The following is a 16,278-nucleotide window of genomic DNA, read 5'->3' as shown; positions in this document are numbered from 1 at the left end:
GGCAATAAATGTTCTGACTTTTATCGCCGAAACAACACGTGCAAGCAACGGCCGCAGCAATTCGGCCGTAATTTTTCGGTGCATCCCTACTACATACAACACTAAATAAAGAGAGGAGCCGAAAGAGCCGGCTCTTCTTTGGGAGCCATGACAAATGAATGAACTAACTAGAATCCTGTAGGCAATCAATTGGAAGGGCAAAGCAGGCCATGCACAGGAGATGCCCTCACGATTTGACTCGTCTGGGATGTTTTTGCAAAGAAGTTTAGGAAAATATTCCCAAGTAAACATGTGCCCAGCTGATAGACTGGACCAAACACTAGTTCAGGTTTCAGATTCCTAATAGTGCAGATTTAACGAAGGTGAGAGAGTGTTTTCCTCTCGGAAGCTGTAGTTTGTAGCACTATTGAGCTTAGAAAAGGCTGGGCTAAATAGCGGAAACACTAACTTCTCTGTGGAAGCCGTTAAGAAGAGGTGAAACCCTCTAAAGCCACATGAACGACAGAAAATAACAGAATTCAGATCCCCTTAGCTAAACCGAAAGCGTGTTTCCTTGAAAAGATTTACATGTGTGTGCAACGTTACCTCTTTTCAAACTGTTCACACTTCATGACATTTAAATACTGGATAACTAAACAAATGCATCCTAATATAACAGTCCTGCACTAAATCCTGTCTTCATGAAGGATATGGATTTCAACATTAGTTTAAAAAAACAGAGAGAGCTGTCGATTCATCTGTGTTTTTATTTTGGAGGATGTGGTTTAGTAGTACTATTAAAAATGTAGATTTTATTTACGTCAGCGTGAGGGCTAAAAAAAAAAAACAGAAACACTACTTCCTCCAAAATGAGTTAAGCTGAAATCTTTCTGAAGCTGTTTCAACATAAACCAAACTTTACTGCAGTCAAGAAAGAGGATTTAGAGGAGGACTCATATTAGGAAGCTTTCATTTTCACTAGTGTGCCTAATGAGGCCGGTGTGTGTGGGAGGGTACGATTCTGCTGTATTGTCTCCTCTGAGTGAGCACTTTTCATTTCAGTAGGACACAGTTTTATTGTGCAGTACAGACTGCACGCCATAACCAGGACGGAGAAGTTAGTAAATGAGTGGGTAACTTTTCCTTTCCATCCCCAGGCTCTACTTCTCTCTCCAGGTGAGGGGGGAGTCGGAGAGGGAGAGGCTGCTGCTGGCCTATCAGACCAACGAAGCCATCATAGCGGGACACTTTCCCGTCAACAAGGAACTGGCTTTGGAAATGGCCGCCTTGCTCGCCCAGGTCTGAAATTAAAGTCACTTTGTTTTCCCCACGTATGGGAGGTGATTAATAAGTTCATTTTTTCATTACAGTCCCTTTGTACATTTACACACCTTGGAAGTGAGAGTTCTCCACAGCAGACCATTATCCCTGTCAGTATGATAAATATTGAGCTCCGTCTTCTTTTAATGAGCAGTCCAATTACTCACCGTGCAGCAAGAAACGGGTCCGTCCTCTAGTGTTGCTGCCTTGTCCTTGTGGACGCCTTTGCCTGAGGCTAAGGTGGCGGTTGACTGCATGAAGGCCAGTGTTAGTTTGCAGACAGTGCTGATTACAAATCCACACAACTCATCTTCTTCTACCCCAAACGTGTCAGTCACCCTTTGTATAAAGTTTTATTTTATCTAATGCATGAATAATACACCGATCAGGCACAACATTATGACCTAATATTGTGTAGGTCTCCCTTGTTGCCTCCAAATTATCTGTGACTCATCAGAGAATAGACATGGGCTATCTGAGGGTGTCCTGTGAGTGTTGTTAGTGGGGGTGGGGGCTTTGAGGGGAGGGGCCTCTGCGGATCATCCCACAGATCACAGATCAGTTTGGGATCTAGTGAATTTGGAGGCCAGGTCAACACCTTGTGCTGTTTTTCATGTTTTTTTTTTTAGTTGTTCCTAAAGCGTTTTTTGTGTGTGTGCCTGTGTCAAGGAGTGTCATTGCTATGAGGTGGGGGTGTCTGATCTGGTCTAGGTGGGTGCTACATGTCTAAGAAACATCCACACCAATGAATGCCAGGTCCAAAAGTTTCCCAGCAGAACATTGAACACTTTAATGTGCAGTAGTCTCCAGTCTTGTTGAAGAAAACATTTAACGTGGAGCTCACAGTCTGGACCGTGTCACCGTACGTCTGTGTTCAGGTGGAGTTCGGAGACTTTGAACGTCCCTTCTCCGCCGCTGGTTCCGCTCAGACCAAGTCTAATCAAAGCTTGAAGCAGGTTTTGGACAGATTCTACCCTAAACATTACCGCAGGACCACAACAGAGGACCAGCTCAGGTACCGGAACACACTCATTGCCTACTTTACATATTTTAAAACCTGTATCTTTTGAATTATTTGATTGTTCTTGGCTTTTATCTCTACTGTGAACTCAAGGTTTTCATCACAGAAACTCTTTATTTCCTGGCATCGTTCCAAGCACACAGTCAATTTTTGTGTTTTTCTTATCTAGTCTTTAATTCACCGGTGGTGTAGGGTGATCTTGTGCTAATAAAGGTAATAAAGTCGATGTGTTGTCCTCTTCCTCCGCCTTAAGACAACTGCTGCAGCGCCTCTCTGCCCGCTGGGCCTCCCTCAGGGGTCGAAGTTCGTCCGAGTGTGTCAGGATCTACCTAACAGTTGCCAGGAAGTGGCCTTTCTTCGGTGCCAAACTGTTTGAAGCAGAGGTGAGAGTGCAAACTGTATATTCTTGTACATTATCATCGGCTCTGATACTGTAGAGACTTAAACTAAACCAACTCTCAGTGTGCCAAATAAAAAAAAACAAAAACAAAAGAGGAAGGTGGAACATTGTGTCACCTGATCATACAATAATCATTAACCTAACACATCGTTGGCACATGACCAGCTAAATCTGATCTGCTCATACAGGGTGTTTCCATTTCTTTTTGTGCCACAGGCTTTTATGGGGTTAAGATCAGAGGATCCACACTTTATTACGCTAACGTATAGGATACCTGCTCGTGTTTACTGTCAGAATAACATGCCATTCATCTCTGTTTTCAGTCCATCACTCCCTCTCCGGAGCCGGGTGTGCGTGTCTGGCTGGCAGTGCATGAAGACGCCGTCAGCGTTCTTGAGCACAACTCCATCGTAAGCGCCCGCAGGCTCTGCCCGACAGCTGTTCAGACATTATTTTCCCTTTGTCCCCGTTGGCTCCTCTTTTTGTGTGTTCCTGAAATAATACCTTGGAATTATGCATGTTCAGTTGGTCAAAAATTCACCAGAAGTATCTAATGAAACTGTGGTGGGCCTGTAGTCGTCTACCAGCTGCCATATTGTGCTGACTGGAGAGGTTATAGTTTCTCTCTCTCTATATATATATATATATATATATAGTTACAGTAATGTCCCTGCTGCAGATGCCGTGCTATGAGATGATGAAGCAAAAGCTAAAAAAGATTCCAAAAAGAAATAATTTTCCCGGAAAAAAAAAGAAGTGAAAAAGTGAAGTGACTCCAGATCCGACTTACGCCAAACGGTAAAACAAAAAGATCCCGTCAGTCGTGATGGATATAGCAACACATCATTTAACTGTAAAACACCCGGTCTTTTCATCCTTTCTCCTTATATTTGTGGTTGGATTAGTTTGGGCCACTTAAGGGGGAGACAGAGATGGTTAGGAGTCATGCCAGAAGCATGAGAGACAATAAAAAAAAAATTTAAAAAAAGATTTAAGGCTTCAGCAAGAAAAGATGCTTTAATGGAGCCGTTTTCCGTTTATCTGAATGTTGCCGTCAACGTATGTTTTGCATCCCGTGTCCAGAAGCCGCTGGTGTCCCACCCCTACAAGAACCTGGTGACGTTTGGAGGCTGCAAGCAGGACTTCATGCTGGTGGTGGGTCAGAGCGTTGGGACCAATGCCAGCAAAGACAAACCCACAGAGAAGCATCTGTTTGCTATGGACGCCTCCAAGGTCAGTGAGTCATGTTTGTCGCGTCGTGGCAATTAAGACGCCCAATTAAAGTCTGAAGTTTGGTTAGAATGGATTAGAATAGAGTGGATTTATTTGTTGCATAGTATATTATAGCACATGCACAGATCAAGCATAACAATATTGTGAAGGTCCCTTGTGGCGGCTCATCAGAGAATAGACATGGGCCTTCTGAGGGTGTCCTGTGGTGTCTGGCAACAGAATGTTGTTAGTGGGGGGGCCTTTGAGGGGAGGGGCCTCTGTGGATCATCCCACAGATACTTGATCAGTTTGGGATCTAGTGAATTTGGAGGCCAGGTCAACACCTTGTGCTGTTCTTCATGTTTTTTTTAGTTGTTCCTAAAGTGTTCTTGTGTGTGTGCCTGTGTCGGGTTAGGCTGCTGCCATCAACGAGTGTCATTGCTATGGGGTGGGGGGTACCTGGTCTGGTCTAGGTGGGTGCTACATGTCTAAGTAACATCCACACCAATGAATGCCAGGTCCAAAAGTTTCCCAGCAGAACACTGAATTGTCACGAGATGGTCAACGTTATTCACTTCTCCTGTCAGTGGTCATAATGTTGTGGCTGATCGGTGTATATGAACGCACTATAGAATCTGTCAGCCTAGCAGCAGAAGTTGGACATTTTAACAGTTTGTGCGTGACCTTCGGCGTACCGAGGACCCTGAGCGTCACATCGAGGAACAACGCTATGAAATGAGGAAACATCACAAGGTGTCGATCTCGATTCTTCCCCAAAACTGTCATTTTACAGTAAAACAAAACGACTCTTTTCCATTTCATTCCAACAGATCAGGGAGATCACCCTCCTCGTCTCCAGTTACATCAACAGCGCGCATCAGCAGAAGGCCGCCGCCCACCACCTCTCCGCCCCGGCCCTGATGGTGGCCCAGCCCGTCAGCCTGAAGAGCAAAGAGCTGAGGAGCAAGTCCCCGCCAGCGCTGGGTCGTCCCAGCAAGACTCCCACGCTGCTGTGACGGCACGCAGATCTAAAAGACTAAAAGGCAGCCAGGCAGCCTTATTTAAATCAAGAAAGGAAATGAAGGATTTATTTACATGCGTGTGCTTGTGGTCAGATCAGGGAGAGTTACGTAATTTTAATCTGGCATGTGGAAAGGCGACTGTGTAGTTTAGTAATACAGGTTCCAGTATGTGGATGACCTCACCGTGCAGTGCCTTTGTACCTTCCTCATAACTGTTTATGAGACGTGTGGGTGAGACTGGAGCACTAAGTTAAATACCAAGGAACAAAGGTGGCTCGAATCAACAATGAGCAGCGTGTTCCCTCTTAAGGCCGAGACTCCAAAGAGAAAAATCAACAATGCTTGTTGACCAACTGAGTCGTCTCATCAATCAGTGCTGTTTGGTACTTTTCCTTTAGGGAAGATGCCGTTTGGAGTTATTTTTTTGTATTCTTTCCTTAAAAACAATGTCATAAACAGTGTAGGGGCAATAACGAAACTTTGCTAATGAATAATTTAGTTGTTCTTTTGTGTGTGTGTATGTGTGTGTGTGCAGCCTTACTGTAGAGCAGTATAACTCCACCAGGAAGTGAAACCCTCACAGTGTTAGACAGTGTTCTTAATGTGCAATTTGTGTCACATATGAGCAGCATGTCGTGCAAGAACGAGACACTTTTAAGGCACAAAAAAATAGAACAATACACAGTACGTACATAAAAACTGCCATAAAACGTCCATGGAGGATGTAAACATGACTGTAAGGGTAAAGTGAGTGAGGTGCAGAGCTAGTATGGGTATGGTATAGATATATATCAACAGGAGGCAGTGGCAGAAAAAAGGGGCAAAGGTTCAAACTCTTTAAAAACTGCGGATGAAGAACTGTCCAGAGGTGTGACTGCCGCGGTTCAGTCGCCGCTAGAGAAGAGCGAACACCCTGTTTGCACTTGGTTACTGAATAGCCAGGAGAGTGGTAAAACTTTAATCGCGTTTGAATGACGGGGATCAGAGAGGTGCATTCGCTCTGAAGGCGGCGGGCCTGTTTCGCGTGCAGTTATTCGATCGCAAACATTTCTCTACTGACGCAACCAGAACGAACCGTGTCACAGTGACCTAGAAATGCTTATATCTTCATTATTACCACCGATCAGGAAGAACATTATGTCCTAATATTGTGCAGGTCTGCCTTGTGACTCACCAGAGAATGGACATGGGCCTTCTGAGCGACTAAAAATTCCAAATGTTTCTCAGCAGAATATTGAGTGGTTTTAATGATGCTCTAGTCATGCCCGTCCTCTTTTGCAAAACACGTGGGGGAACGGTCTTTTCGTGATCCAATCCTGGGATCTTCTGAGAGCTTGCTGGTTCTTCTGGTGCTTTCCACGGGACGAGCGGTTACAGACGAAGGACGGATGACACATTGATGAGGAAAAGGTGGGATGAGAGAGTAAAACGGAAAGAGATTAAAGAGGAAACATGCTGAGTAGAGCAGCCAGCATGCAGAGCTCTGGTGGTGACACATCACAGCAAAAAAGGTCCTGAGCTTTAACCATCCCACCCTCCAAAGACATGCTTGCTGAGTTAAGTGCATGTGTTTTGTGTCAAGGCAATGACAAGTCTCTTATGACTATCACTGTTTTAACCACTGTTTCCGCTTCTCAGCTTTGAGAAATGACTGTTAAATGAGTGTTGAAGAAAAAAACACACAGACATGTAAGAGGAAGATGGTAAGAGGATGGAAGAAACGTTGCTTCAGCGGTTATATTCATAATATTTCATAGTGAAACGGGATGCCCTAAACACATTTAACCCATTTATACAACAAAACAACGTAAGGTGCTTCAAAAAGACGGTGATTCTCCCTCCTAGTGTTATTTCAAAGCACATTCATAGATGGATAGATGGATATTTTATTTATCCCGTGGGGCAATTTGCTTCCTCCCACCGTCCAAAGACATGCTGGTTAGGTTCATTGGTGACTCTAAATTGGCCGTAGGTGTGAGTGTGAATGGTTGACCTGTCCAGTACCCTGCCTCTTGCCCAATGACGGCTGCGGTTACAAGAAATGCATGAATGAATGATATAATAATGATGTAATACAGATATAGACATCGTGACATAACATTCACAAATCCAAAAACGCTAAAGAAATACAATCTACGAGTCCAGTTGCCTTTTTTTTTAGTGTTTGTGCATAAACCATGACCTGAAAGACTGAAAACCTTCACAGGCTTTTTCTTTCCTCGCAAACCCCGCCCCTTCGAAATCCTGATTGGTGCAAGCGACGCTGACGTGCTGATACCTGCAACAGGTGCCCAGCGGCGACCGACACACCCTCATTCCTGTGGTCTTTTCACAGAGGACACGGGAGGGGGTGGGGGAGGGACGTTGGGGGAGGGGGCAGGACGTTGGAAGATACATGATACCTAACCTGAACTAGTTAGAGACGTGCTTTTGTGCTTGCGTTGCTATGGAGCTGAAGGGAGGGAGGGAGGGAGCGCTCACAGGGGGGTGGGGGAGACAAACAGGGTGAGGCAAAAGGGAACAAAGGCACAACAGACAAGTTTACACTGACACAATGTCATAAAAATAACTAATAAATGTTTCACGCGTTGCTTGAACTGGATTAAATCTGTGATTCAAAGTTAAACTGGGCTTCACCTGGACGCAGGTTTTAAACAGAACGTCCCAGTTTCACCTTCACTGTCCCTTTACTCTGCTGCCCCAGACTTTGGTTTTTCACCCGAGTCGTGAGCAAACCGTCCTGCAGTTTCACCTGGGAGTCCACTTGAAGCCTTTGTTCAGTTATTTGTTGTGTACATAGCACAGGTGTCCGTTTAAGTGCGAGCGAGCCAGAACTGGACGGACAGGTTGAGCGCCATGCCACGCAGCACAGCACAGCACAACACAGCACAGCACAGCGCCGGAGATAGGGCTCAAATATGACTAAACCACCTCCTCTCCGCACAAACAGGTGTTGTCACAAGGCGAGAAGCCCCGGCAGTAAAACAAAAACATTAAAGCGGCCTTTTCCACATCGCCTCGGCTGTTTTTGTGCCGAAACCTTTCAAGTGGAGAAAGAACTAGCCACTTGTTGTTTCCCCCCCCCCCGTTTCTGTGAATGTGACCGTATGAAAAGCAGGGATTAAAGTTTCTTTCGGTGACACACTTAAAGCAGACCTGCCACACCCGCCCTGAGCCTTTGTGTGCTCGGTATCAAAGCAGCCATCTTAACAAGTAAGTGATAAAGAGGTTCTGAGAAAAAGCAATCATAGATACCAAGCCAAGGTTGGAGCATCGGAAGTTAAAGAGCGCTCATTATCGTAAGGCTCGATCAAAACTGCTGCACACAAAATGGTGCTGTGGCTTCACATCGCCTCGTCCCTTCCCCCCACACACACCTGCTGTAGTTTTCCACTGTGACCAATAAACACTCAAAAGAAACATGCACCACACCAGAGAGTACTTTTTTCCAAACATTTTTTTATTAAAAACAATCCATCACACATACACATATTAGTAAGAAACTGTACAATCTATGACGTGGAATTTTAAACCATTCAAACAAGGTCCAACATTAAAAATGTGGCATGTCTCCAGACACACTTTTAAAAGCACAGCGCATTGTGGCACTGCGAATATATTACGGATATACAGCAAATGACAGTTATGATTACACACAGACGAAAACCAAGGAAAAAAAAAAAAAAAAAAAACAGTAAAAGTTGATTGTTCCTTTACAATCTGTATTCCTCAAGTAAAAAGACCAAATAAAATAAATGGCACACTGCCACTGAGAGGCAGTTCATGAGAAAGGTGACGCACAAGCCGAATGTTCACAGGCTTCCACCGCTTTACATGGCCTCCATCTCTCTTTGCTGAAAAAAAGAAAACAGAAGACGTAAGACATCGGTTCCATCGAACCACATTTAAACAAAACACAAGCTGCAGGAGACCACCTCACCTGGGTTTTGCTGTACTTCTGACTCCGACGCCTTTGGGCGAAGATCTGCAAATAAACAAAAGAAAAAAGGGTTAGTTCTCGACATTGCTTCAACTGCTGAAGCTGAGCTTGCGCCACAAGAGACGGTGGAGCTCACCAGGACCAGCACGCCGGCGACCACAGCCAGCACCACCACCACGATGACGGCGATGATTCCACCCGTCAGGTGCTGCATGGTGAAGGTCGGGGCCTTCTCGTCCACGTAGTACACCAAAATGTTCTCCATCTCCAGTGTCTGGCCTTCCACGGTTGGTGCAAACTTATCCTGGTTCTTGAAGAGTGGCAGCACCTTCACCTGCAGGAGATGAGGAGATCACAAAGTCAGCCATGATGCTCCGTTTGACATGTATAAACTTGCTTTTGTTATTTTAATTAATAAAAAAAGCTTCAACATACATCTTTCTCCATGTAGTAGGCCATTTGGGACAGGTCACTCTTGCGCTCTCCCTTTTCCTTCTTCACATCCACAATGATCAAGCGCTCATCAGGGATGTACTGCAAAAAGACATGGTGTTTTGTTAGCCACGTGCCATATTTTTGCATTGCCCGTCTGTTGTTTAAACTCACATATGTGACTCACCTCCACCTTATCGATCAAGGCTTTGTTAAAGTTGTGATAGCGCTTATGGATGGCATCAGCAATGGCACTGTTTTTGAGAGGAGAAATCAAAATGATTAAATGCTGCACGGCTGAGCGGCGCTTCATTGGTTTTTATAACCGTGGTGCTTCGAATATACTCACGACTTTAGGTCGGTATTTTTCAATGGAGTTGCCAGTTCTTTGTGTGTCAGCTGAAGACGGACCCAGCTAGAAGAGAGAGAAGAAGAAAAATAAATAAATCAGCTGCAGGATAGTTCAACCGTTCGCCCTGAAGCAAGCCCGCCACACATGGGAAAAACTGCTTACTAGGTCTCCACCAGCTCGTCACACTTGAGGTCCGCGTCTCCCTTGTCAGTTCGACGAACGCCAGCGCTGTTGACGCACCAGCACTCCTCTGTGTTGTTGCACTGCTTGGCCTTGAACTTGCCGTCGTTCTCACAGATGGGGTCGTAGATGCCGTCGTTGTCCACGAAGGCCGACTCCACCGGCTTCCCTCCCGAACGGGTGTCCATGCCCTTCTTAGCTCGGTACATCTCGGCCTTCATCAGGAAGCACTTGGGGACCACTGAGACGAGCAGAAACGAAAACAAGAAAGGAGAGGAGAGAGATCAGGAAAGAGGCGAACAACACACAAACGGAGAGCTGCATGAAGTTGAATGTGAGGCTTTGATCGCAGCAAATGTCGTTCACTTACATTTTGAGCAGTTCAGGGTTTGCTTCATATTTTCGCCAACCATAACGAAACATGAACATGGAGTCCCATCGCAGGTGGCCCACTTCATAGATGGACATGCTAAACAAAAGAAAAGGAAGAAAAAAAACATGAGGGGTTGTCATTCTCTGGGAAATAACCCTTTAGATCAGTTAATAAATGATTATATAACTTTAACTGCTCTGATGTTAACAGCGTTTCCCATGTTTGGAAACTAAACAACCAGGAAGTAAAATTAAATCTATATATATCTATATCTAGATATAGATATATATATTAAAAAAAAGGCAAAATACATCATTGATTTCCTGTTTCATAAAGGATTTCTAGAGTTTTAGTGTGAACAAGACTCCAACAGGTAGACCTGCAGCTTTACCAAACAACAGGGCGTTGGTTTTCTCCAACCAGGTCCCCAAAGCGGGCCAAACGCTCCCCACCCCCACCCATCAATAAAACTATATTTATTCGAAAAAGACAAAACGGCTCAAACACACTTTCACCACCTCTAAAGACCGCTTCAGCTCAATTTATCATTGTAAAAACATATAAATAAATTAAATCTGAATTGACGCGTCTAACCCACATTGCCTCCTTTTGTCATTCTAATAAAGTTTTATCCATCCAAATCACTTACTGCAGCTTTGAGCCGAGGCTACCGCCGCGAGGGCAGCGAGTCCGAGCAGAATCCACACTTTCATGGCTTTAAAAGGAAAAATAAACCCCAAGGAGTCAGAAGAAGAGTCTCCGTTTATCCGTCCGCCGTCCGCAGAAGTCAGAGACGAGAATGGAGAAAACCTGTCGACGCACACAGCAAAGAGTCCTTCCTTATTTCCGCTGTCCCAGGTGTGTCCCGGTCAAACCGGTTTAGAGAGAAACCGGCCGCGCGCACGCAAAGGTAAAAGAATGGAAAGGGCACGAGCTCCGCTTGGAGTTATTTGTTGCTGAGAGAAGGCGGGTTGTTGATTAAATCCTCTTTGGTTGCTGTCTCTCGACTGATAAATAGGAGGCTGTTATCAAGTATATTTATAAGACTAGTCCTCTCATGACGTGCAGCTCATTTGCATAGGCGGTGTCCGAGGTAGGGGGAGGTAGAAAGAGGCGCACCTTTCTTCCGGTGTGACCATATTTGTCTTCCAGTCTGTCGTCTTCTCTCTGTTGAAATATTTTCCTCTATACTTTCGGCTAGCTGTCATAGTTTTGGCCAAAACAGACTAAAGAAAAATCTCATTTAGGCAGTGTATTGTTTAATTTACTTTGGGAAACCAAAATAGATAATAAACATTTCCTCCTTGAATGTCTGTAGTGTGCTTTTTAGAGATCTCTGTATTTAAGGAGAGAAGAAATATAACACTGCTGCTTAATTTCCACATTTTATCACAATTAAATATGACTTTTCAGGGCTTCGTATATTCTATTTGACCCACTTAGGATGTTGGGAAGTAAATATTCTAAGTTTTGATCCTTTAAACCCATTCAAACTCATTTATGTACACCTCATTTCCAGGTGTTATGTCTGAGAGGAACATTATAACACAAATTTAGTGCTACTGCTTCATATTCACAGTTTAAGAAGGCTCCTCAGGCCTCTACTGGAGTTCTACTGGAACTGCTTCAGCTTTCTGTCATAGTTTTGGCTAAAATAGACCCTAACGAAAGAAAAATCTCCCTTCGTGTTTTTTAGAGATTCACAGTTTAAGAAGGCTCCTCAGGCCTCTATATATTCTATTACTATTGGGAATGTCCCTCAGGAAATTAGGAAGTAAAAATATAAAGCGTTCTACTGGAACTGTCATAGTTTCGGCTAAAATAGATCAAAACGAAAGAAAAATCTCCTTTTAGAAACCTTTGTGTTTAAGAATAGAATAAATTTTAGTTTAGTTAAGTTTATTTCGAACATGTGCGGGTAACATAACAAAGTAAACAAACAAATCCAATAAGAATAGTCAAAACAATATAAACAAATATAACACTACTGCTTATTTTTCACACTTTATCACAATTAAATATGGCTTTTCTGGCCTTTGTACATTCTATTTGACCCACTGTAATTGTCCTTTAGAACGTTAGAAAGGAAATATGTTCATGTTTTGATCATTTTCTAATCTTAACACTCTTTCGTACAACACCCAGGCTGCATTTTCTGTTCGGTGTTCGGTGTTCGGCGTCTCGGTGGTTTGTTTCTCTCAGGCTCTGCATTAAGACAAATAACGTCCAGCAGGAACTTTGAGGTGTCCTTACGCTCACAGATAGCTTTTTCTGTCTGGAAGTCAAACGTGGGGAATTCCTCAAACCACGTCTTGACTTGGGACATTGTAAACACAGACTGAAACCACGTTTCTGCATTTCTTTTACGATGCTTTACTGAGTTAAAGTTTTGCTTTTTTTTGTTAATGTACACATTTCTCACGTATTCAGGCATTCATGTACTCTGTTTACCGCAGTGATTATCCCTTAGGTTGTCTGGAGGTTTACTTTTTGCTTTCAAACTCTGTCATACATGCCTACATATTCAACTTCCTCCAGAGTTCAGTGACCTGGTGGTTCATCTCAGGCTCAGTGACACAAATGGCGTCTGACGGGAACTTTAAGGTGTGTCTATGATATGTTTTTAAGGTGGATCTGCAGTGTCGTTCACGGTGCTCTATCTGTTGTCGCGTCCCGTATATGTTCAGTGTCTTTAATGTATTACGTAACACTCTATATTATATATGTTTTGTACCGTCACGTATGCGTGTGTTTTTTATTAACTAGGGTAGTGGCAAATTAGCGTATGTGCTTGTAAACAAATTCAGAGATAGGTGGATATCCTGGATTGTGTAATCCTGGTTATGACTGAGACTGAGAAGCGCTGTGACGTGATGACGTCATCAACCGTAGTAGGTATCTGCCAAAACAGAAACCAGAGGCAGAGGAAAACATTTTCCCAGGTGTTGTGAGTCACGCTCTGCTGGATGACACCGCTGACTCAGGCCCCCTGGGTCACGTTAAGAGATTATCTGTGTGTGAAATATTCTTAGCAGCACCTCAACCTCTGTCTTCAGCCTTAGTCAGGTGGTTGTCATCACTCTGTAATCGAGTGCAGTGATACTATTTATTGTACTGTTTGTACACTCACTTGCCAGTTTATTAGGTACTTTACTGAAAATTAATGCATTCTAATTAAATCCTCCTTCATGACAGTCTATCCCAGCTGTCGTCGGGGCGAGAGGGGGCGGGGTACACCCTGGACAGGTCTCCAGTCTATCTCAGGGCTGACACAGAGAGACAGACAACCATTCACACTCACACCTACGGCCAATTTAGAATCACCAATGAACCTAACCATCATGTCTTTGGATGGTGGGAGGAAGCTGGAGCATTAATCAGACTGCAGGGTTTAGTTTGTGGCGTTGTTAAACTGGACTGAATTAAACATTAGAGTGTTTTTGTTATTTACCCCACTTACTAAAATGGGGGTGAGCACTGATGCCTCACAGCAAGAAGGTTCTGGGTTCGAATCCATCGGCCGACCAGGGCCTTTCTGTGTGCTGCAAGTCTAAGTAACATCCACACCAATGAATGCCAGGTCCAGAAGTTTCCCAGCAGAACATTGAATTGTCACAAGATGGTCAATGTTATTCACTTCTCCTGTCAGTGGTTTTAATGTTGTGGCTGATCAGTATGCTGAGATAGATCAAACATTCAATTTGACCTAAAGTAATTGTCCTTTAGGAAATTAGAAACACTCATTCATGTACTCTGTTAACCGCAGAAGTGTTTGAAGTTATATTTTATGGTTTCAGACTCAGTCATACACGCCTACATATTCAGTCAGAATTTGCATGTTCTCCCTGTGTCTGCATGGGCTCAAGTACTCAAGTTTCCTCGCACTGTTTTTCATGTTTTTTTTGTTTTTGTTTTTTTTACTGAAGTGTTTTTGTGTGTGTCTGTGTCAGGCTGCATCCTGCTGGGGATGGCTGCTGCCACCAAGGAGTGTCATTGCTATGGGGTGGGGGTGCCTGGTCTGGTCTAGGTGGGTGCTACATGTCTAAGTAACATCCACACCAATGAATGAATGAATACCAGGTCCAAAAGTTTCCCAGCAGAACACTGAATTGTCAAAAGATGGTCGATGTTATGCACTTCTCCTGGTCATAATGTTGTGGCTGATCGGTGTATATTGTCTTGTTTCTATTATTTTGACAACCCCATTTTAGTCAGCGGGCTAGCCTAAATAACTGAAACACTTCAATTTGGACCAGTTTAACAGCCAAATAAGGTACGTCCTCTGGACATTCGTTCAAGCAGTGATGCAGCGAGGATTTAGAGCATGACTGTTATGTTACAATGCATTCATTCTCACTTATGTAAGTAATGAACTGTCACGTTTGTGCAATAGCCTGTTTTTCTTGCTCCGTCTCGCGTCGTAGTCTGCACCTGCCTGGACATGCACATGTGTAGAATATGTGTGACAGCCAGACTCTGATAAGCGATACAGAACCCGTCACTCTTTGATTACACCAGATGTAAGGGTAAACATTTGCAAAGGGCCCCACTGATCAGATACTTGAAGCTTTATGATGGTCCAGTGGACAGAAATCTTGCTCGGCATCTGTCGTATCAGTCCAGTAGCTGTTGCCATGGATTTACTACCGTACACAGGCCTGATAGGCAGTCCGGGCACATGACTGACTGAAAAGACTGCTAGAAGAATTGGCCTTGATATAACAGCCAGGATCAAATATTTATGAGGAGAAGTCTTATTTTTACTTATATTAATGCAATATGGGACAATGCAAAGGAGCATTGCTGTGATAAATTACCATTTTACTGCTGCGTGGTTTTCACGAATGCCCGTGCTGCTTATGTCATGGGAATTACAGACTTTCCCAACATGTCTGAACAAGTCAAGACCAAGCCTTTTGAAATGTTGTGTTATGGGAAGATGGATGGAAGACTGAGTCAATGGACCGCGGTGAGAGTAAAACATGTTTGGCACAGGCCACGGACTTTTCTTTTGGGAAATCGAAACTTATGTTTAATGTGAAACTTATGTTTTGCTTGTAGCCGTTGGATCGACAAGGAAGAATTTGAACGTTATGGGATGGGGCCCCAACTGTAAAGCTTTTAGAGGAAACCGGTTAGATGAAGACTTCTTGTAAACGAAGCGATTTTGCATTGCAGAGTTCAGTTCCAGAAACGTTTAGCAAGCCAACATGCCCCTATTAGAGACCGGTGGGCAATTAACACCAAACATCTACACCGATCAGCCACAACATTAAAACCACTGACAGGAGGAGTGAATAGCATTGAACAAGTTGTGACAATTCAATGTTCTGCTGGGAAACTTTTGGACTTGGCATTCATTCATTGTTGTGGATGTTACTTAGACTTGTAGGACCCACCTAGACCAGACCAGACACCCCCACCCCATAGCAATGACACTCCTTGATGGCAGCAGCCATCCCCAGCAGGATGCAGCCTGACACAGACACACACACAAAAACACTTTAGGAACAACTAAAAGAAAAACATGAAGAACAGCACAAGGTGTTGACCTGGCCTCCAAATTCACTAGATCCCAAACTGATCAAGTATCTGTGATGATCCACAGAGGCCCCTCCCCTCAAAGCCCCCCCCCCCCCCCCCCCCACTAACAACATTCTGTTGCCAGACACCACAGGACACCCTCAGAAGGCCCATGTCCGTTCTCTGATGAACTGTTTTGGAGGCACAAGGGAGACCTACACAATATTAGGAAGGTGGTCATAATGTTATGCCTGTCCTGTGTACAATATAACAGTTTAAATTAGGCTGGGTAACGCTGGGATCTGTGATTGGACCACACAAATGATATCTCTAACAAATACAGGAAAATAAAAGTAGGAACGTATCAACCGAACGCTCCAAATCCACGAAGAACCGATGAATGAAAGTCATTTTGTCGTCCTTTGTCTACGAAGAAGGGAACAAACGAAGGCCTTAGGGCCTGGTCCACTTATTGTGCGTGAACTGACACATAAGTAGGGGAATATGGGTGTTCCCCTTCCCAG

The 16,278-nt window shown here is 44.0% G+C and overlaps 2 protein-coding genes across 2 annotated transcripts in view; one reads left to right on the top strand and one right to left on the bottom strand.

Annotated features, from left to right (window-relative positions):
* plekhh2 (pleckstrin homology domain containing, family H (with MyTH4 domain) member 2) overlaps window positions 1-5,458 on the top strand; it is a 30,141-nt gene extending 24,683 nt beyond the window's left edge. Inside the window, exons 25-30 of the mRNA XM_084561587.1 lie at window positions 1,137-1,278; window positions 2,178-2,314; window positions 2,574-2,703; window positions 3,044-3,130; window positions 3,804-3,953; window positions 4,763-5,458. Of these exons, the coding sequence (XP_084417713.1) occupies window positions 1,137-1,278; window positions 2,178-2,314; window positions 2,574-2,703; window positions 3,044-3,130; window positions 3,804-3,953; window positions 4,763-4,948 (832 nt within the window). The 3' untranslated portion in view covers window positions 4,949-5,458. The remainder of the gene's footprint in view (window positions 1-1,136; window positions 1,279-2,177; window positions 2,315-2,573; window positions 2,704-3,043; window positions 3,131-3,803; window positions 3,954-4,762) is intronic.
* Window positions 5,459-8,393: 2,935 nt separating this feature from the next.
* epcam (epithelial cell adhesion molecule) lies at window positions 8,394-11,249 on the bottom strand. Its single transcript, XM_084562181.1, has 9 exons — window positions 10,881-11,249; window positions 10,229-10,327; window positions 9,841-10,099; window positions 9,676-9,741; window positions 9,514-9,580; window positions 9,330-9,428; window positions 9,031-9,228; window positions 8,895-8,939; window positions 8,394-8,808 (listed from the first exon to the last, which is right to left on the bottom strand). The coding sequence occupies exons 1-9, from the start codon at window positions 10,942-10,944 to the stop codon at window positions 8,785-8,787; spliced, it is 921 nt and encodes a 306-aa protein (XP_084418307.1). The 5' UTR covers window positions 10,945-11,249; the 3' UTR covers window positions 8,394-8,784.
* Window positions 11,250-16,278: the final 5,029 nt, after the last annotated feature.

Source organism: Chelon labrosus (assembly GCF_963514085.1).
Source record: "Chelon labrosus genome assembly, chromosome: 15".
Taxonomy (NCBI): domain Eukaryota; kingdom Metazoa; phylum Chordata; class Actinopteri; order Mugiliformes; family Mugilidae; genus Chelon; species Chelon labrosus.
The sequence above is the reverse complement of the archived record's forward strand: the minus strand, read 5'-3'. Positions and strand labels throughout refer to the sequence as shown.

What these genes read in the sequence shown, in the direction of transcription:
- epcam (XM_084562181.1), bottom strand. Translation starts at nt 10,944, where the DNA reads ATGAAAGTGTGGATTCTGCTCGGACTCGCTGCCCTCGCGGCGGTAGCC. An exon ending in CCTTGATCGATAAGGTGGAG is followed by an intron (nt 9,429 to 9,513) that starts GTGAGTCACATA and finishes GTCTTTTTGCAG; the next exon opens with TACATCCCTGATGAGCGCTT. An exon ending in TCGCCGGCGTGCTGGTCCTG is followed by an intron (nt 8,940 to 9,030) that starts GTGAGCTCCACC and finishes GTTTATTTGCAG; the next exon opens with ATCTTCGCCCAAAGGCGTCG.